Source organism: Ctenopharyngodon idella, chromosome 14 (assembly GCF_019924925.1).
Source record: "Ctenopharyngodon idella isolate HZGC_01 chromosome 14, HZGC01, whole genome shotgun sequence".
NCBI lineage: Eukaryota > Metazoa > Chordata > Actinopteri > Cypriniformes > Xenocyprididae > Ctenopharyngodon > Ctenopharyngodon idella.
In genome coordinates, this window is record NC_067233.1 from 29,703,682 (window position 1) to 29,727,070 (window position 23,389).

Sequence of the window (23,389 nt, forward strand, 5' to 3'; positions counted from 1 at the left end):
ATAAAAAACAATCAGCAGTCAATCATTCTGTCTGAGAATATAACAAATGACAATCTGCAACTGTAAATACTAAACAAGATTACAAAAATAAAGCATAACAAAAACAAGCACACTAACCATCTATCTATTTAGAGCCTAACGGGAAAGTGCCCGGAAACAACCAATATATGCCTAATATGTGATTACAGTTTTTTTTTTAGTCATTTGGTGAAATTTTCACAAGCAAATGTTACATTTTCAGAACTCTTTGTACTTCAGGTTTTTTTTTTTTTTTTTGTAAAATTGCTTACAATTTCTGAAACTATGTCTCCTTTTCTCTAAACTCTACACACAAAACCACAAACCAGGCACACAACATGCAAAACATCACACATCTCTTGCAAAAGCAAACACTTCTTGCTAAACTATTTTAACTCTTCTATAAACTGGTTTTGCTTAGTAACTCTACATACAAACCATCTAATGATTAGCAATATACACGCCAAACTACACACAGATGTGAAAAAAGTAAAACACTATACTATCTTGTGTCTCTTGCTTGTTCAGTGAAGTTTGTCATAGCATTCACACATACAGTGCATGCATATGCACAAATACACTGTATATACAGTATTATGTATGCACAATTGTTGCACAGTTGATTAATTTTACAGTTATTGAACTGAACTGGCTTGAGCTAAATAATAATACTATTGGCTTGTTAGAGCTGCTTCAAAGCAGAATTTGAATTTGTTATTATTGTGAAGCTGCTTTAAAACAGTCTGTATTGTATAAAGCGCTATAAATACAGTTGACTTGACTTGACCTGTATGCATAGTCAGTATATATTTACAAAATAAACAGAAATGCAAGGGTGAAAAATGTTTTTGTTTCTCAAAATATTGACTTTTGATTTCTAAGTGATCAAAGTAGGTATATTTACTATATAAACAAAAATGCAATGGGGAGAAATGATTTCTTTCTTTCTCAAAACATTGAGTTTTGATTTCTAAATGAACAAATAAGGTATAAGGGTTTTCACATAATCATTGAATAGGTATATGAGTGAATGGTTTCACTAAGTGGGCCTTAAGTACCACTTTTAGTATGTAAGCAATTAAAAAAACAAACAAAAAAAAAACTGTAATATCACAACAGATCATCAAAAGTGCATTTTTTCAAACATTTCGGCATGCTTTAAATTGTATTAGTACAATACACAAAATCAAGTATCCTTTTCACAACACAAAATAAGTGTTTCATCTATATAAATGTTTCATACACAGTAACTGCCTTTCATAATGCTATTACTATCAAACTTTTCATTTGCATCTCTTTTTGTTTAGTTTAATACATTTGTCTATTTAATCCAACTGAACTTAATGGTAATCAATGAATCATTTGGTACATCTATAGATTTCTATACAGATTCTCTAGATAGAATTTCTACTTGCACTCAAATCCATCATGTAAATGTGCCAGATTTAGCCATACAGACTAATTTTCTTTTTCATCTGTAGTCCCTGGCAGGTTGATGGTAACGAAAAGTCCAGAAGTACATAAAGCATTGATAATCAATTGTTTAGTTACTGACATTCTTCAAAATATCTTTTGTGTTCAGCATAAGAAAGAAACTTGTACGTTTGTGCGACAGAGGTACAAATCTCTGTTGTACACATACACACACGTTGTGTTTCCATGTTTTATGGGGACATTCCATAGACGTAATGGTTTGCATACTGTACAAACTATATATCCTATCCCCTAAGTCTACCACTAAACCTACCCATCACAGAAAACTTTCTGATATTTTAGATTTTCAAAAAAGATCATTCAGTATGATTTATAAGCTGTATTTACTGAAATTACTATACTTGTGGGGACGTTTGGTCCCCATAACACAGGGAATACCATGATCACACACACACACACACACACACACAGAATCTGCAATTATAAATGCTAAACAATTTTATCTATAGCCTACATGTAGATATATACAGCTTTAGCTACTTTGATGTCGCTGATGGTCCATCACAAACGCGCGATGCATCCTACACAGTGCATTTACTCATCGAACGTTCTAACTTTTAATAATAAAGAACTGATTGCTCATGACTTCATAAGAGCGAAGCCACTGTGCCAGAATTCCTGAGCATGTAAATAGTTATTCAAGTACTAGTTGTTGCTTCAAACAAATAGATGAACTTTTTAATTATGTGTGAATGTCACATTTAAAACTGTCGTAGAACCACATTACCATGACATTTTCCTCACTTTTCACATGACTTATTATAGGCTAGATTTAGTTTTACCCTTGTGTCAGAACTAGACTTTCTAAAACTATGAATTTTTTTGATGGTATATTTATTAAGTAAAATTATTTCTATCAATTCACAGACTGCACATTTTTGCCACTATAGCCTAAAGTTTAATCAAAAGTTCTCCTGAATTATTATTATTATTATTATTTTTGGCCCAGTCTTGATTTCAATTTTAAAATATCTTTTCTCAACTAGTTTCATAGTTCATGCAACTGAGATGTTTTATAGTCCAACATTTAGAAATCTAATGTTAAGCAAAAAAAAAAAAAAAAATAAATAAAGTTTATTAAGTTTATTATTATACAAACCCGATTCCAAAAAAGTTGGGACACTGTACAAATTGTGAATAAAAATGCAATAATTTACAAATCTCATAAACTTATATTTTATTCACAATAGAATATAGATAACATATCAAATGTTGAAAGTGAGACATTTTGAAATGTCATGCCAAATATTGGCTCATTTTGGATTTCATGAGAGCTACACATTCCAAAAAAGTTGGGACAGGTAGCGATAAGAGGCCGGAAAAGTTAAATGTACATATAAGGAACAGCTGGAGGACCAATTTGCAACTTATTAGGTCAATTGGCAACATGATTGGGTATAAAAAGAGCCTCTCAGAGTGGCAGTGTCTCTCAGAAGTCTAGATAGGCAGAGGATCACCAATTCCCCCAATGCTGCGGCGAAAAATAGTGGAGCAATATCAGAAAAGAGTTTCTTAGAGAAAAATTGCAAAGAGTTTGAAGTTATCATCATCTACAGTGCATAATATCATCCAAAGTTTCAGAGAATCTGGAACAATCTCTGTGCGTAAGGGTCAAGGCCGGAAAACCATACTGGATGCCCGTGATCTTCGGGCCCTTAGACGGCACTGCATCATATACAGGAATGCTACTGTAATGGAAATCACAACATGGGCTCAGGAATACTTCCAGAAAACATTGTCGGTGAACACAATCCACCGTGCCATTCGCCGTTGCCGGCTAAAACTCTATAGGTCAAAAAAGAAGCCATATCTAAACATGATCCAGAAGCGCAGGCATTTTCTCTGGGCCAAGGCTCATTTAAAATGGACTGTGGCAAAGTGGAAAACTGTTCTGTGGTCAGACAAATCAAAATTTGAAGTTCTTTTTGGAAAACTGGGACGCCATGTCATCCGGACTAAAGAGGACAAGGACAACCCAAGTTGTTATCAGCGCTCAGTTCAGAAGCCTGCATCTCTGATGGTATGGGGTTGCATGAGTGCGTGTGGCATGGGCAGCTTACACATCTGGAAAGGCACCATCAATGCTGAAAGGTATATCCAAGTTCTAGAACAACATATGCTCCCATCCAGATGTCGTCTCTTTCAGGGAAGACCTTGCATTTTCCAACATGACAATGCCAGACCACATACTGCATCAACTACATCATGGCTGCGTAGAAGAAGGATCCGGGTACTGAAATGGCCAGCCTGCAGTCCAGATCTTTCACCCATAGAAAACATTTGGCACATCATAAAGTGGAAGATGTGACAAAGAAGACCTAAGACAGTTGAGCAACTAGAAGCCTGTATTAGACAAGAATGGGACAACATTCCTATTCCTAAACTTGAGCAACTTGTCTCCTCAGTCCCCAGATGTTTGCAGACTGTTATAAAAAGAAGAGGGGATGCCACACAGTGGTAAACATGGCCTTGTCCCAACTTTTTTGAGATGTGTTCATGCCATGAAATTTAAAATCAACTTATTTTTCCCTTAAAATGATACATTTTCTCAGTTTAAACATTTGATATGTCATCTATGTTGTATTCTGAATAAAATATTGAAATTTGAAACTTCCACATCATTGCATTCCTTTTTTATTAACAATTTGTACAGTGTCCCAACTTTTTTGGAATCGGGTTTGTATTTGTTATATGATAACTAGAAATAGTTGTGGAACTAGTTACTACATTTTATACTGAGGCTACTAACATAAAATACTTAACTGACAAAAGATACATAAAATTATTTGCATTTAAAGCACACATGAAAACATTTTTTTTTCTCAGCATGGAACAATTTTCAATCAATAGATGCTTGACATACATATACAAAATTAACTTTAAAAAAAATACGTAAACACTACTGATTTGTTCAGATACAAACTCTCTTTATGCAAAAATCTAGTTTCAAAAAATGACTTAATTAAAAGGTACAAATGATTAAAACTCTGTCATTACTCACCCTCATGTCGTTCCAAACCTGGATATGTTCATCTTCGGAACACAAATTAAGACATTTTTGATGAAATCCGAGAGGTATCTGACTTCTCTATAGACAGCAATTTAACCACCACTGTCAAGGTCCAGAAAGGTACTAAAGACATTGTTAAAATTGTCAACGTGACTGCAGTGGTTCAACCTTAAGGCTGGGACACACTAACCTGACGTCAAAGAACTAATGGCAACGAAAGCCGACAGTGTTGTCGCCTCACGTCGGCTGTGTCAGGGAAAAATATGTGCTTGAACACACCGAAAGAACTTCAGCCGACTGTCAACTAGCACACGTGTTCTGCGCCTGCATATAAAGGAGATAACTGTCTATTTAAGCAGATATATTTGTCTATATTCGTCATTCAAAAGGGAAAGTGAAACTAAGACTGCATGTATATACAAACCATAAACAAAGCAGGCATGCTTACCATTTTGAATATCAATCATGCTGATCACGTTCTTTATTCCACTCCGCTCATGTTATTATGAAAATATTTGTGCATTCAAGTGCTCAGTGCTCAGGTTGTGCATCCAACCTTCTGTCTGTGCTGTCATGACTTATTTGCTGGTCCTTGGCAGGCCTTAAAATGAGGTTAAACACAATCTCAGATGAACAACAACACATGACATATGACACCATGTCATTATTTATTTAGCAAAAACTAGGACAAAATAGAAAAGCCATGGGTGACAAATTAAATACACCCTTACTGCTTCCATAGGAATTAAAGGATTAGTTCACTTTAAAATGAAAATTGCCCCATTATTTACTCACCCTCAAGCCTTCCTAGATGTATATGACTTTCTTCTTACAGATAAATACAATCAGAGTTATATTAATAATCACCCTGACGCTCCCAAGCTTTATAATGGCAGTGAACAGAAACCACCTGTTTGAAATTCAAAAAAGCATCCATCCATCATAAACATACTCCACACAGCTCCGGGGGGTTAATAAAGGCCTTCTGAAGTGAAATTATGTATTTGTGTAAGAAAAATATTCATATTTAACACGTTATAAAGTAAAATAAATAGCTTCCGCCAGACCACCTTCCGTATTCAACTTAAGAAGAAAGCATAACTGACGTTGCGTCAGTTAGCCTACGCTTGTTTCATAAGTTGATTACAAAAAGCATAGGACATAGCGAAAGCGTTTTGTACTGACATTGCGTCAGTTACGCTTGTTTCTGGTGAGATGAATTTGTTGAATAAAGTCTTTATTTTTGTTTTGTTTTTGCGAACAAAAAGTATTCTCATCGCTTCATAACATTAAGGTTGAACCACTGTAGTCACGTTGACTATTTTAACAGTGTTTTTACTACTTGTCTGGACCTTGAATGATGGTAATTTTGTTGCTTTCAATGGAGGATAAAAAAAACCTCTCAGACTTCATCAGAATATCTTAATTTGTGTTCCGAAAATGAACGAAGGTCCTACGGGTGTGGAACGACATGAGGGTGAGTAATTAATGACAGAATTTTTACTTTTGGGTGAACTAACCCTTTAAGATATAAAATGACTTATTTTTGACACAATGCTTTCTGTCGTTGTTCTATTTTACAACCAAAAATAGTTTCTAAATGAAACTACAGCAGAGCCGTCGCACAACACACACAGAGGTGTTACTGAATGATGCAGCGTTTTGAATGAATCGGTTGAGTAAATGATTCAATTAACCACCTGCTACTTGCTTCGTTCCTGAATGAATCAGATCTTTTGAACGAATTAAATGATTCAGTCGACTCACTATTTAATACAGTGACTTGCTTCCACCTACTGGCGGTTTTAGTATATATTCAAAATGTTATGTTTAAAGTATTAATCTCATAATGCTATTTATGCTATTGTAATCACAGTGTAAATCTATTCATACCACATCTGAGCTTAATTAAGAAGTCTGTATAAAATAATATACCTAAATACCTAAATATAAAATTTAAGACTTTTATATAAACGATGACAAGTTTATGCTTATAATATAAAAAAAAAAAATGCCCCTGGAAATCATTTTAAGGGGGCAAATAATAGTAAGATAAAAATCTTACTTAGAAGCATTAGCTTTATGTTATTATTACATACTCTCTACGTGAAGAAATGTCTTTGTCCATCTATGTGCAGACTAAATGCTCAGCTTCATGAACGGGTCATTGACAAATAAACTTCAAAAGGTTTTTTTTTTTTTTTTTTTTTTTTTTTGTCATGAACAATGTGTTTAAACAAGTTTCAGTTAAATAACATTTCAAAGTGTTTAAATTCATTTTTTGACTTTTTATGTCAGGCAGTATATTGTTGTAGCCTATGTATATACTGTAGTTGTACCACCTGACATGGAAAGTGTACCACTACCAAGACATACTTGAAATTAGCTGTTTTTACCAGTATTTGAGAGATACAAACCTTTTCACTTTGCCACAAGGATCAGTTTGGGTCATCTGGATGAAGCATTATCATGTTTACTGTTATTCTTGTCAATTCATAATAAAAGAGCCATGTTTGCAGTTGTGCCACCCTGACATTTGAGAATATACAAATTGCTGGACAAAAGTTTCAATTATCTCAACAGCTTTAAAACTACTGATATTTATAACATTTGTTTATATGAAAGGTTTCAAACCTAAAATGATGCCACAGTATTTAGTTTTTAATTTTTTATTATTAAGACACCATTTTAAATATCTGTATAAATAAGTAAACAAGTAATAAGTAAAAAAAAAAAAATAGGCCTATCTATAAATAATCAGGTCGTGGTGTAATTTAACACAATTCGAACTCTTATTGTAGGATAAAGTTTTTGGATATTTTCTGTTTTATGATTCCTGAAATCTCTTTGATTCTTGATATTATTCGTTATAACTATAAAAAGTGGCCTGTAAAAGTTAGTTTTCTAGATTTTTTATTACTATGGATACAAAACTGTACAAATAATACAAATGTGTGTGTATGTATGTATGTATATGTGTGTGTTTCTATCCATGTGGGGACTTCAACGTAAATTGATAAATTCATAAACCTGAAAGTCCCCATTAGGAAACCAGCTTATAAATCATACCAAATGAGTTTTTTGTGACTGTGTGTGTGTCATCTTCTGGTGAAGCCTACGAAACCCCCGGTCGTATTTCTATTGGCTACAGGGGGCGGCTGAGCGGAAATGACGCCATACATGACGTTCCTTCAGCTCTCCAGTTCATCAGCATGGCGCCGCTCTTGGTCCCGCTGAAATGTGGATTTCACATTCAAAGACGTAAATTATCACTGTTGCTTCAGCAGAGCAGCACTGTTCACTCGTGGAGTTGTCACGATCACAGAGTGGCGAATAAACGGAAGCAGCGGAGCACATATCAGGTACATTCACCTCTGTCACACACTTTAGGACACGACACCGTCACACAAGGACAGATCCTCAAACTTTAAAAACGCACGAGAGTTCACAAATGCAACCTTATACAGTATAAATATTGACAATACACATGTTGTTGTGTTGTTTGCATGTTGTTGTTACTAGTTGGTTGCTTAAGTAGAAAGTTGACGTGGTTCATCGTGACTAATGAAATTGTCATTCTGTTGTGTTAATGTGATACTAGAAGGAACTTGAATCCGCCCCTAAGTATCATTTCTGCTACCCAGTAAGTAGGTACTTACAATATATGCTGATATGTAATGTCACATGATGTAATGTCACATGTTCACTTTATTTTGTTGACTAATTTGTTCGTTGTGGGCTGTTTTTAACTTAACTTTTAGCTATTGGTTTAGAGGTAACGTCTTTCAACCCCAATGTTATATGATATAAACAGGCGCACGTACAGCATGTGTGCATAGATAAGACCGAATCCCGCCCTCTGTCCGGCTCATATCAGAGTAACATGTGACACGAAAATCCATTTATGCCGGTTTCTGAGCCACAAACACCTTCATGTTATGACATCAGTATCTCTGGCCATTTATTTTTTGCGTAAGATCTATATATGATTGCAGTATGATTTACAGTCAAGACTTGAAAATGACAGTGTCACACAACTTTTTGAATATGCATTAACTTGTTTAAGCTGCAGTCCATAACTTTTTTTGGTTAAAAATGATTAAAAATCAATTTTTGAGCAAGTATATAACCAGCCAGTGTTCAAAACTATCTCCTTACCTTAGCCCGATTCACAACGGAATGCTTGTAATAATGTTTCCTAATCCGGATGGTACTGGTGGGTTTGTGCGGGAACGTCTTTGCGTCATTACGTCACGTCTGTTTACATAGAGAAGGAGTCCCAGTTAGTAGGCTGGATGCTACAGGCGGAAGATGATTTATAGCCTTTTCTCACAGCAGCTGCAATAATTAAACTGGCAGATGTAATCCAGAAAGGTCCAAATGACATAAGTGACAACTGGAGATTCATCTGTAGTCAAAAGCAAAAGACTTCGGACTGCATTGAAATTGAAATCTACAGGTAACGCTAATACACAGTAAATACAAATAGTCACGCAATGCCGATGTTGTTAACTTTAACAATTTGAGAAAAAAGTATAACAATAATAATAATTTACACAGTTTGATGTGATATGAGCTAAGCGATCGTTAGACTTCATCACCATCGGCAGCGTGATTTATTGCTTTTTTTTTTTCTCAGTTGGTCAGAACAAAAGTGGCAGACATGTTACTTGTTCAGATGACATTTTCTTATTTTGGTCATACTTCCAAGACTCTGTGATTCCAAAGTACAGTATTCACACCAATGTGGTGACTGACAGCAAACATTAGATTCATCCGTGCTGAGGAGCCATGTCGATGCACACCCACGTAAAGATGATAATTCCGCAAATAACTGCAATTGCAGGTTTTAAACAGAGATGGTGACAAAGAGGCAAAACTTACGGACTGCAGCTTTAAAGGTGGGGTATGTATTTTTTCAACAACGCTGTTGGACATTGTTGATATTTGAAATCAACCCAAACAAACCCACCCCTCTCTTCATTGCTCAAAACTCATTCTCCAATCCTAACCACCCTGCTCCGAGTCTTGTCTCGAACCCCGGCCCGTTCACTGCTGGCAGGCAAGGCCCTAACAAGTGCACTAACAGCGACGCTAAACACCGCATTCTCTAGCGGTCGTCAGTGCGCAGTGGTTTACCTGCACAACTCTCACTATCTAGCCACTGTTACACACGCAATACGAGAGTGGATGTCTGTTTATCACAGTTGACGCGCAACAAAATGCTTCACGAAAAATAAAGCGCAGATGAGGAATGAACGACAAGGAAGCACAAAAAATGAACATACAGTACACAAGAGTAAATACAAACAAAAGTTTGTTGTTAGTCGCCAACAGCACCGCAGCCCCAGACTATCATGACACTCAAACCCAGTTTTACTCACATGTGAAGCGGAATTTTGAGGGCATATAACTGCATACATCACAAAGTGAACTTGATGTCAGATCGCAGATCATTAAAACAAAAATTACGATATCATCATAGATGATACATATCACACACCCCTACGCACATAAAGAATAACTTACAACTGGACTGACATTTACCCATTTTCTTCTGCTCTCTTTCTTCCGCATGCAGGAGGAGACGGTACATAATGCGCTGTGGTAAATGCTGCAAATTGTCACATGAACAAGCAAATCCACAGAGAAAGAATAATAAAAATAATCTCTGCGCTAATTGGATAGTTTTGATTTGGTAAATGATTTAGATATGTCCAAGTCAGAGTGTCATCTAAAATTTTAAGACCTCTCATAAGTAAAAATAAGACTTAAGACTTTTTATGGCCTTAAATTTTAAAAATCTAATTTAAGACTTTTTAAGGATCCGCGGGAACCCTGACTGAACTCTGTGTGTACAGATTAAGCACTAAAATGTGACAACCAAATTTATTAAATTTATCATTGAATTGTAGTGTTGTCATGTTGTGGAGATGCTATAGGTTTGGATGCGAAAGCAAAACCCCTTTAGCTTTCAGAGGTTAATTAGAGGTTAAGATTTAAGATTTTATAAAGCTGTTCATGAACAGTACAACCCAAAAGTTTGCTTGCGCACATCGAATTTTACAGAGGACGGCTTCCTGAATTTGGGAGAGCACAATGCTAGCTATAAAAGTAGAATACTTACCTGGGATGTCCCGAGCCAATCTCAAGGATCGGTAATAGTATTGGGACCGATAAATCATTTTTTTAAACTGATTAGTATAGCCCAACCTGTATATTACATCAGCTGTCATGCATGTGTCTTGCAGTAAGTGGTGGTATGCACCTTCAAGTGGCTTTGCCAACTGCCATTAAAAGTAGAAGAAGCTTACACGAGAACCAATGAGGTCTGTCCTAGCGCATCACACAGCCGTGGCTAGGGTATCTGGGGCCCCGGTGCGGGGTTGTTGCTGTGGGCACCCCTCGGTTGAAGTCAACTGAACCCCCTCCCCGATTGCGATTATGGTAAGGGGCATTACATTTCCGACACATGATTGAGGTTTTTGGCCAGTCACAATGGGTCAGCTGGCCAATCAGAGCACTCTGAGCTTTTCGGAAGGACGGTCTTTGTAGAAATCAGCACATTTCAGACAGACTTGGAATAGAGGAACTGCAATAATGAATGTGAAAAATTATTTTTGAAAATTAAAGCATGTTAACCTATTCTATTAACTCAATAAACAAAATAATGAACTTTTAAAAATAGTGCTGTATATGACCCCTTTAATCAAGAGTCTTATTGTCGGTTAATGGTTTGCAGGTAATTATCGAAGAATGTACACCCCTTCAATAGATAACTGACATACTTAACAAATAAAAATAGTCTAAATGTATATGTCACATCATATTTATATCATATTTTACAAAGCATGACACAGTTCCAACTTTCAGAGAAATGGTGTTTTTGGATCCTGAACAATTACTCAAGACTTGAGTATAATGGTGAATTAATAATGAATAGGGGTAAACTAAACGTGCTTATTATGAAATGATCGTATCTGCAGCAGCAATAATTGGAGGTCATTGTCATGGCATGAGAATCCCAAGACAAAATTCGATCTTTACAGCTAAAGCTTGTGCTTTACTATTGGCTTTAGAAAATATAGAAAAAGGACAAGAACGGAATTTCTTAATCTTCACAGACTCAAAATCTTGCCTTCAGGCACTGGAATCTGTAAAGTCTGATCATCCCATAATTATAAATATATTAGCTAAAGTAGATCTTTTACGCAAGAAAAATGTCAGTATCTTTTTTTGCTGGGTTCCAGGTCATATTGGTTTATCTGTTAATGAGAAAGCAGACATCGCTGCAAAGGAGGAGTGTCAAATTCCACCCTCTGATCTCAGACTAGTAATAAGCTCCTATATTATTATTGTGTGGTTGCAGATGAAATGGGATAAATGCAAAGGAAATAAGTTACACGAAATAAGTCCTAGTAAAAGAAGAATGTTTTTTTTTTTTTTTTTTTACTAATTTCAAGTCTAGGTATGATCAAGTTGTTTTTACTAGATGCCGTTTAGGTCATACAAGACTTACACATGGTTATTTATTAAAAGGTGAAGAACCACCATCCTGCCTTACATGTCAAACTACAATGACTATTTAACACATTTTACTGGACTGCAATGTTTTATATGTAAATAGACAACGGTTTTTATTCAGCGATGTTTAACAAAAAACTACAAGACATTTCAGATTAATACAAGATTGAAATTCTAAAATACATTGAGGTGGTACTTTAAAAAAAAAAAAAAAAAATACATCGTATTTGTTTTAAAATAAAATACCGCCTCAATGTATTTTAGAATTTCTATCTTGTATTAATCTGAAATGTCTTGTAGTTTTTTTGTTAATTAATTGTATGAATTTTATTTATTCTGTTTTCGCTATGAAAATAGCCTTGTTGCTAACATGGCGAAAATAAATATTATGAGGAGATTAAGGTGAAGTAGAGATACATTGTGAAAAATCTTAGTGATTCCCATTTATTTTCCTATAAAATTCATATAAATTATCTCATACTTCTTCACTTTCATTCAGCTATCAAGTCAAAGAAGTGCATCATCAACATGGGCCAACAGCAGAGGTCAGAACAGCCGACAGATATTAGAAGCAGTAAAAGTAAGTTTTTATTAAAATAGTGGATAATATAAGACATTGTGCTTGATTTTTAATGAAATTGATGCATGTTTCATCACAATAACTGAAATGCAAAATGATAAAAAAAAAAGTAATATTTAAGTTGGTGTGTTCCAGCATTTACATCTTCCAGAGAGACAGTGCTGGCATGGGCATGCAGGTGGAGGGCTCAATGCAGATCCCAAAAATGTGGTAAGGTTTTTTGCTTGTATGGTAGTTTTTTTTTTTTTTTTTTTTTTATAACTCAGGCTGAAATTATGGACTCTAATGCAATTTAATGTGTAACATGGAATGTCAGAAACTCAAAGGTTTTTGCAACGGAAACAAAATAGTTTGATTAAACATGAATAAATTGTAACAGAAATCTCACTGGCCATTTTTTAGGTACACCTGTTCAACTGTGCAAATATCTAATCATCCAATCATATGGCAGCAAATCAATGCATTTAGACATGTAGACATGGTCAGGATGATCTACTGAAGTTCATACTGAGCATTAGAATGGGGAAGAAAGGTGATTTAAGTGACTTTGAATGTTGCATGGTTGTTGGTGCTAGATGGTCTGGTCTGAGTTTTTCTGAAACTGCTGATCTACTGGGATTTTCATGCACAACCATCTCTGGGATTTACAGAGAATGGTCCAAAAAAGAAAAAATATCCAGCGGGCGGCAGTTCTGTGGGTAAAAATGCCTTGTTGATGCCAGAGGTCAGAGGAGATTTGCTAGACTGGTTCCAGCTAATAGAAAGGCAACAGTAAATCAAATAACCACTCGTTACAACCAAGGTCTGCAGAAGAGCATCTCTGAACACTTTGAACCAACATGAAGACCACACCAGGTGCCACTCCTGTCGGCTAAGAACAGAAAACTAAGGGTGTATTCACACCTGTCTTGTTTGGTTTGATTAAATCGAACTCAAGTTCGTTTCCCCCCTTGGTGCGGATTTTTTGGGCAGGTGTGAATACAGCAATCGCACTCTGGTGCGGACCAAACAACCATAACGAGACCCAGCTGAAGAGGTGGTCTCGGTCCAGTTCCGAATGAATTCTGGTACAGTTGAATTTCTGTCCAGTGAATGGATAACCTTAGCATACATGTGGTTTTGTTTACAAATTTTGGTTCACTTGTAAAAAGGGCAGTATGAAAGCGGAACAACACCAAAAAAAAAAAAAAAAAAATTAACATTGTATTTGGTCGGGACCAAATCAAGTGAACTAGCGGAATTTCCTAGTATGAGTACACCCTAAAGCTACAATTCACATGGGCTCACCAAACAATAGAAGAACAATTGAAGATTGGAAAAACATTCTCCCGATTTCTGCTGCGACATTCAAATGGTGGGGTCAGAATTTGTATCCATCCTGCCTTGCATCAACAAGTCAGGCTGCTGCTGGTGGTGTAATGGTGTGGGGGATTTTTTTCTTGGTACACTTTGGGCCCCTTAGTACCAATTGAGCATTGTTTAAACATCACAGTCTACCTGAGTATTGCTGCTGACCATGTCCACCCCTTTTATGCTGACCATGTCCATCCCAAAGTTCTTCGTTGCGCATCGAGGGATTTATTGGGTAAATGTTTCCATCATAGTTTATACGTCTCCTTATCGGATAAAAAAAAAAAAATCTGCCTCAAATAAGCGCACCAGTTTTTTTTATACATGTTTTTAGAATTATGCGCATCTTGGTGTTTCCATCCAGTGTTTTATTTATTTATTTATTTATTTTACCATGCGATATCCCAAAATGGACATAAAAATAAGTGGATGGAAACAGCTTATCAGTCACAGTCACCAGAACTCAATCCAATAAAGCACCTTTGGGATGTGTTGGAACGGGAGATTAGCATCATAGATGAGCAACTGACAAATCTGCAGCAGCTGCGTGATGATATCATGACAATATGAACCAAAATCTCTGAGGAATGTTTCCAGCATCTTGTTGAATCTATGCCACAAAGAATTAAGGTAGTTCTGAAGGCAAAAGAGGGTCCAACCCGGTACTAGCAAGGTGTACCTAATAAAGTGGCTGGTGAATCTATTACTGTATAGTAAAATGTACTTCTCAGATTAATGATAATAATAATAATAATTATACAATGTATTAAAACATTTTAAGTAATATCACACAATCAAGAGATTTTTTTCATCCATGTTGTAATTTATGTACAGTGATCCTCTGTTGTGTAGCATCTACCATGTTATTTGACAAAAAAAGTCAATGTTTTGTCATGAAAGAATTATTTTAATTTGATTACTTTAAATTGTTCAGTAAGTTTTGAATTTATTTGATTGCTACAGTTTTTTTTATTTTTTTTTTTATTTAGTTTACCTTTCTATTAGTGTCTCTGTGTGATGTAGCTTTTTGTGAATGTCAATGATCTGCAAAGTCCATGCCAAAGGGGGTGAATCTCTGCAACAGAAAACACTCGCTTAAAACACCTTACTTGTAGTCCTGTTATTATTTTCATGATATAGCTACGTCACCTTGTTACACATTTGCATAATGCCCGCCTGCCTGCTACTTTGGCTCGCCCACAAACAAAAGTACAGTAGTTATAAGGCCAGGAAGAGTTTATCACTAGGTCAAGGAAATGCTTTGGGTTTTTTTCACTGTGAGGGCAAAACATCATTTCATGGGCTTCCAAAGACAGAGGAATCCAAGAATCAGTGGGTAAAATGTATTTTAACACAATTCCTCAGCCGTTAACGAACATACAGTTTTGCCTTGATGTACAGAAATGATATGGTTATGACATCATATCTGAAATCTAAGAGAGGTATAGAATAAAAAAAAATACCACTGTGATACATCCTGCACAAGTTGTGTTGTTCATTATCAGACTCTGGCTCAAACTGATACGGAAAAATTGATAGTGTAGTTACAGTAGTATTTACAGTGCCTCAGGTTTCGCCGGTTATGGCAAGTGCCGTTATATTTCCGACACGCTCTAAGTGGTAGACCAGTTAGAGCAGCCTGGGGCCATCTAACTGAAAAAAAACAGACTGGGCTTTTTGGAAGGCAGGTTTTAAAGACACTGAAACTTAAACGTTCAGGCAGAGGGTGAAAACAGGTGCTGCAACAATGTAAATTATAAAGCAAATAATGAGTTAATTCATGTAAACCTATTATAGTAGATCTCCTGAACAATAGTGTAAATCTAAATGAGCGTAATAGGAACACTTTAAATCATAAAACACAGAATACAGAAAAATTAAAACAAAATTTGGGGAAAAACAAAACCGATTTCAGAGGGTCCTGTTATTGTTAAAATTATTATTATTATAATTTTAATAGTTTTAGAAATTCAAGACTTTTTTTTTTTTTTTTTTTTATAAAATTTTTTAAAGCCTTAACAATTCACAAAAATTAAAACGTAAAGGATAGGAAAAATAAACCAGGTTCATGTCTAGTCATCTAAGAGTTGTCAGATTATGTAACAACATAATTTAACTACTTGGTTGACCATTATTTGAGTGCCAATTTATTTGAACATTTAAGTGCAAATGAACATTCTTTCATCTAAAATAAACAGAGACTCTTCCTCTTATAGCTTTGAAACTATTGAGTACATTTGCATAGTAAGACTGAATGATGATTTTGATATGGTAAAATGTCAGATGTAGCCTTTTTTAAGTGGGTTTACATGTTCCCACCCATACCATACTTATGAGAACACTTCTACACTTCTAGCAAACGTGACAAACTAGAATCATTTTGCTTGCAGAGAGCTTTTATTGTAATGTGGACAATCTGGTTTTGCACATTGAGTTGCTCTCTTTGCCGTGTAGATGGGCTGATTGACAAACCAGGTTGATTGACAGTGGACTGAACTGACCAGTTATGAGAGGGCTTTGTGGATCTCTGCTGCCACCTGCTGCAGATGTTGATACAGCAAGCATCACATTATAATTTACAACCCCAAAAAAGCCTGGGATGTTGAGATGCATGCAATTAAACAACATTTTGTTTTGGTTTGAACTCACAGGTTTTAAGAGAATGAAAAATCTAGAATATTTAATTTTTTCTTTCTTTTTTAATTCTATTTTATTTCAAGATTTATTTTTAAACTGTGAATCCTTTTAAAAAATAATGTATTTATTTTTTGTTGCCAGCTGAAGGAAGTGCACTCCTCGAAGATTCTTGCAGCCATGCTGACATATGTTTGGCCCAAGGACAGACCTGACCTCCGTGCTCGAGTGGCCATTTCACTGAGTCTGCTCGCTGGAGCTAAGGTGCGTTCATTTATCATACCACCACTATATTTAATGGCTCATTTGTCTTTTTATACACTTCTAGTTCTGTGACAAAAATGTAACATTCAGGCGGTTTGTATTTTGATATGTTGTGCTGAGGTGTGTAATGGTACACAAAAATGATGGTTGCTAGCCAATGACTGCCAAGAATCTGGTGATACAATACGTATCACGATACAGGGGTTATGATACGATATATTGCGATACTATAAGAAAGGCGGTGTATTGCGATATTTCTTTTTCTTAGGAAGACAATCTAATTTTAGAAAAACTTATAAAGAACACACCAACATATGCATAAAACCTAAGCAAAAACTATTTTATTTCATCAAAACCATGACTGCATGACAACTTTTTTTATATTTAATACTGTAAATCTGCTTGCTTTAAAGCATCTACATCTATTGTGCTATATAAATAAACGCGCCTTCACTGGAGTGCTGAACTGCAGAGCTGGTGCAAACACATCCATATCGCTATGATCAGATGCTTTCTTAACTGCTGTGTTCTTACCGCTCTCATTTTTGTTGTTCATTTTGTTATTGAGAGGAAAGCGTGCAGTACATTTTTACATATTCTATCGAAACTCTACTCTCAGCAGCGCGGATGGCGTCGGGTTGTTAAAGGCCCCCTGCGCATGTGATCTGCTCTGTGTTATCGTGTCTCTGGACCAGAGCAAAAATGTCACTCATGGGGATTTTTAAAGGATTAGTTCACTTTAATGTGACAATTACCCCTCAAGCTTGGGGTAATTTTCTTCATTTTAAAGTGAACTAATCCTTGAAGTGAGCTCTCAGAATCAATGTGTACATTTATATGTATATGTAAATTTTTTTCATTTAAAGCTGCATAACTTTTGGCACTCTAGCGGCTAATAAACAAAACTGCATGTGTCTTGCGGAAGAACATTGTAGCTGGAGCTACTTCTCTCTGTTTATGTCTGTGATGAGTCATGCAGGTACTGGGCTACTCCACAGCGTTGGAGACCCGACCAGTCTAAAATAGTCCGAATATAAACTAGGGATGTGCAACAGCGACCGAGTACTCAAGTACTCGACCGTGACAGCGATTATTGATCATGTAAACAATGATCGAAATGTATTTTTTTCTTTTTTCTCCTGATTGGTTATAGCAGCACTTTGGGCGGAGCCCTGAGTTCTGATTGTTTAGCTTTCCACAGCATGTGTCAAAAGATGTTAGAAGAGAGAGAATGGCCTCGAAGTCACGCAGTGATGTCTAGTTTCACTTTGACAAGATAGATGAAAATACAGTTCAATGCAAGCTGTGCAGCGCCAAGCTTTTATCTTGTGCTGAAAAATAAAATAATATTTTGGTTGATCAGAAAGTGCAAATTGAATTCAAAATATTGCTGAAATATTAGTGACACTTTTTAAAGCACAATCGGAGTTACACTTTCGGTCAAGCTCACGTTTGCATTCGCAAACCTTTGGCAGATGAAAGTTGTAATCAGTGTTTAGTTTCATGCTCAAATGCAATGCCCGATATTGACTGAGTTATTTGAGACGGTCATATTGCTTTTAGATGTTTCTTTAAAAAAAATAAAAATAAAAATAATGATGTTATAATAATGCAGCAGTGCATTTTTCATCATATTTGTCACATTATAATGAGAACTTTATAGAAATCTACAGTAAATTCTGTCCTTACCCGTTATTCAGCGCGCTGTTGTGAAAGCGTGCGTGAGCTCTCTCTCTCTCTCTCTCTCTCTCTCTCTCTGTCTCTCTCTTACTCTCTCTCTCTCTTACTCTCTCATTCACTCTCTGTTCACTGGCATTTGCATCCGATACAAGTTGTAATGTTACGTCTATATTATGTATCTAAGTTATCTGATTAATATCATAGGATGTGTCATGGAACAGGCTTCAGTTTATTGGCGTCACTCACCTCAGGCGGCTATTCCTTTTAGATGTTTCCTTATTAAAAACATTGCTGCATCATAATCAAACACTGTTCTAATCACGTTTTCATAGACAGGTTTTCATAGACAGGTTTTCATAGACAGGTTTTCATGTCATATTTTTATTTTTAACATTTATTTTCCTAACAGTCTTCAGATATTTTCATTATCTTGATTAGGGCTGGGCGATATGGCTGAAAACTGTATCACGATATCAGTGTTTCATATCGGTCGATATCGATAATTATTGATATTTTTTCTGACCCATTTAAAATAAGGACCAGGAGAAAAATATATTACATTTAAACATTTTTATTTTAAACTTAACCTTCCTCTGATCATAATCCCCTCAGTTATTAAGACAGAAATGTCAACAACCATGGAAAACTCAAATAATTAAAATGTTGTGCGGTGTTGCAGCTACAGATGTTGTTGGTTGAATACGGCTGTGCTCCAAAGGGTGAGCGCGGCTAAGGTGGTACATCAAGTTCGTGGTATTACCAGTCTTGGCGGGGACGACGGTCTTGCGTAATTTGCAGACGACATTGGTCTGACTACGGTCAGACTTATAATATCCAAAAAACTGCCATACTGGCGAGCTGACTTTTCCTCTTTTATTTACAATTTCCTCGCTCGCTGCGGCACTCATTTTCTGCTTATCAGTTGCCGGTTACTGAAGAGGAATCCAGCAGACCAGCACGAGACAACGATATGGCGCAACCATACTTGATACTGTTACATGATTGGCTGTTAGCGTGTTACTCCCTACGTTGCTAGGTTACCAGAGAGCGAGTGCCTTTGTTAATGCAACCAAACTTGCTTCGCAACCTCTGTTTTCTTCCGACGAAGAATAAAAAAATATCGAACGTTTTATCGAACACATTTTTTATTGATATCGATCACGTGTCTATCGCGATACATATCGTTATCGTTTTATCGCCCAGCCCTAATCTCGATTAACCGTTTTTGAAACCTATTGATGATTGAAATGAAAAATTGCCAAAAATGGCCATCCCTAATATAAACACACATTAATGGTGTACCGTAGTGATTCAGGATAAGACAAAAACACGGTTTGGAAAATGCATTCATGATTTACTCACTCAGTGTATTAATTTTTTTTTTTTTTTTTTTTTGTATATTTTGAACACAAAGTTACAGACTACAGCTTTAAATACTTATTACTTTTTACACTGGTCTACAGCAAAATGCTTCTGAGATAAATGTACTCACACTGTAAAAACACTATCTATGGAAGCACCATTAGGCCTAATAATTGAAATTATAAACTTTCAAACATAATTTGACAGCATGTTTTATTCACGCCAAATACGCATTGTGTAGTACGTAACTATAAAGTTTACACTGTTTTTCTCACAGTTCACCAGCCACTTTCACATTTTTGGGATGAAGTGGTGAATCTACATGTAAATATGATATATACTGCATCCCTGACTGTTTCAGCTTAAACAAACTAGATGGTGGAGTCCATAGCTTGTTAACTTATTGATAAAATAACATGATAAATATAATTATTTAAAAGTATTTAAAACGGTAACAAGTTTATATATATTTAGACTAAAATGGAAAGAAAAAAAATGCATCATACATTGTTCTTAGGACTGTGCATCCCATGACAAGCTTGACACGTCACCATGGAAATAAGAATGAAATGTGTTCTAACATAACTGTTGCATTAAACTCTTGCTGAGGGCTCAGTTAGAATATTTTAAACTTGCATAAGAAACCAGGCACAAAGGCGAGCCTGCAAGCACTCTTTGACCATTTGTGAATATTGGTCTGTCATCTTGCAATTTAATTTTGATATGGGCTGTAGTTTTGTAGTTCCTTATTTTAAGCGCTTGTTGGTGAAGTGCCCGCTATGCGTTGTTGTTGATGTGAAACTTTGGGGTAGCAATTAGATAATAAAAATAGCCTAATAATAGGGGTGTGATGATACACTTAGCTAATGAGACAGTACACAATATTGGGTTCACGAGAATAAGACAAGATATTTTTATGAAACACTATATTTAAAAAAACTTCAATGACAAAATATGACTGGTCTTTTGTTCGACTGAAAGTCACAAAATGCAAAACAATGCCAGGTGCATTTTACTTATTTAACTAATCTACGCTCTAAAAAAATCTGTAAAAATTGGGCACAATGTACTGTATTCATTAAGCAGTATTCATTTATTTTTTACAGGTGTTTTACCAGTGTTTTGAATTTTGCACTTCATTGAGTTGTGTTTTAGGGTTAATGGAAATGTCCGTAAAATTGCTGGATAATGTCCAGGTAATGAGCTGCCAGTACTTTTTCCGTTATTTTTACGGATTTATTTATTTTTTTTATTTTTTGTAGGGCTGTCACTAACTAACAATTTTTTTGGTAATCGAGTAATTGGTCAATTATTTTGACAAGTAATTGAGTAATTAGATAATATTTTTGTGGTAATAAAAATAGACCTAAGTGAATTCCCTTTCATGCCGAACACAGTCATGCTGATACCGCAAGACAGCTTCTCACCTTGACAAGTAATATTGTCACGTAGGGCTGGGCGATACAGCTAAAAAAAATTATCACGATATGTTTCATATTGATTGGTATCGATAATTATTGAAAAAATTTTAGCAGAAAAAAAATGTTTGAATCTAACCAATGCATTTTTAATTAAGGCAAACAACAAATAATTTTTAAAACGAAGCAAAATAAAATTTAAACAAATCTTTCTAATATTTTATATGAAGATTAAATAAATAAGTGTTAAAGAAACTTAGAGCTGCACAATTCTGTATAAATTTAGAAACTTTTTTGTTTTTCAAACCGAGATCACAATTCTGAATGAAAACTAAATGAAAAAATTTGTAATTTACTAGAGGTTCTGACAAAATATTAAAGGGTTAGTTCACCCAAAAATGAAAATTCTGTCATTTATTACTCACGCTCATGCCGTTCCAGACCCGTAAGACCTTCATTAATCTTCGGAACGCAAATTGAGATATTTTTGTTTAAATCCGATGGCTCTGTGAGGCCTACATAGGGAGCAATGACATTTCCTCTCTCAAGATCCATAAAGGTACTAAAAACATATTTAAATCAGTTCATGTGAGTACAGTGGTTCAATATTAATATTATAAAGCGACGAGAATATTTTTGGTGCACCAAAAAAAACAAAATAACGAATTATTTAGTGATGGCCATTTTTCAAAACACTGCTTCAGGAAGCTTCGAAGCATAATGCATCAGCGTGTCGAATCCGCAGTTCGGAGCGCCAAAGTCACGTGATTATAGCAGTTTGGCAGTTTGACACGCGATCCGAATCATGATTCGACACGCTGATTCATTACGCTCGGAATCTTCCTGAAGCAGTGTTTTGAAATTGGCCATCACTAAATAAGTCGTTTTTTTTTTTTTTGGTGCACCAAAAATATTCTCGTCACTTTATAATATTAATATTGAACCACTGTACTCACATGAACTGATTTAAATATGTTTTTAGTACCTTTATGGAACTTGAGAGAGGAAATGTCATTGCTCTCTATGTAGGCCTCACGGAGCCATCGGATTTAAACAAAAATATCTTAATTTGTGTTCCGAAGATCAACGAAGGTCTTACGGGTGTAAAATGGCATGAGGGTGAGTAATTAATGACAGAATTTTCATTTTTGGGTGAACTAACCCTTTAATTGCTGCAGTCTATTTTAAAATTTTAAATATATTTAAATTAATTATTTTAAAAAAATCTGTTTTGATGTATGATTCAATGACACGCCCATAAATACTCCTGTTTCATTACTGGATGAATCAATGTATTTGAAAGAATCCGTTGAATGAAGTTTCAATGTCAAATACATTTTTAAGTCACTTGTCGCCACCTGGTGGTAAAACAATGTAATCGACAAATGCTTCGTTTTCAGCGCGTTCAAGTTTTTCAAAAGCTGATTTGCTCTATTTTGATAACATAGACATTAGTGTTTTATCTGAACTATAAACTTTTATCTCAGTACTTCTGTGATAATTTGAATATTTGTAGCACAGAAATAATGATACTGTGTGATTGAAAACACTGTTTGTGCAGCTATACCGACATGACAACTGCTCTCTCAAGACGAACTTTGAAGTAGATCAACTGTTAGACATAAGGAAACCATGAAACTGCCTCACTTACAAGCTGATATGTCCTTTTTTATTCACAATCTCCTCATCACCGGCAGGTACAGCACTCATTTTCATGTGTTTGTGTGTTCTGATCTCACGTGGCGATTGCTCAACTGAACTCCACAGCAACTTGTTTGCGTGTCACTCATAGCGCGTCTGTTTGTGTCTGTCCGTTCATAAGCGTCCTGTTGCATTCAAAATGTTGTCACTTCTTGAGTCTCTCCATCATTGTCCGACTCCGTTTTGAACATAAAAGGCTGAACGGTTTCTGACATTTTCAGTGAGTCTGCATGAGGTAATGTGAGGTGCTGCTAAGTGCTAACACAAGCTCTTGAAATTCCGCCCCCTTTTGAGAGCAGCAGCTCATTTGCATTTAAAGGGACACACAAAAACAGCATTTTTGCTCACCATCAA

At 35.6% G+C, this 23,389-nt stretch overlaps 1 protein-coding gene and 1 long non-coding RNA gene across 3 annotated transcripts in view; one reads left to right on the plus strand and one right to left on the minus strand.

Annotated features, from left to right (window-relative positions):
- The window catches only part of LOC127494726 (uncharacterized), a 578,474-nt gene that overhangs the window by 104,770 nt on the left and 450,315 nt on the right, over positions 1–23,389 (minus strand). The window lies entirely within an intron of this gene.
- abcb7 (ATP-binding cassette, sub-family B (MDR/TAP), member 7) overlaps positions 7,678–23,389 on the plus strand; it is a 61,633-nt gene continuing 45,921 nt past the window's right edge. Inside the window, exons 1-5 of one of the 2 annotated variants that reach the window (XM_051860823.1) lie at positions 7,721–7,884; positions 10,774–10,969; positions 12,546–12,626; positions 12,762–12,836; positions 16,755–16,874. In XM_051860823.1, the coding sequence (XP_051716783.1) occupies positions 10,967–10,969; positions 12,546–12,626; positions 12,762–12,836; positions 16,755–16,874 (279 nt within the window). In that variant the 5' untranslated portion in view covers positions 7,721–7,884; positions 10,774–10,966. Of the gene's footprint in view, positions 7,885–10,773; positions 10,970–12,545; positions 12,627–12,761; positions 12,837–16,754; positions 16,875–23,389 lie in introns of both variants that reach the window. The other variant, XM_051860822.1, reaches the window with a different exon arrangement.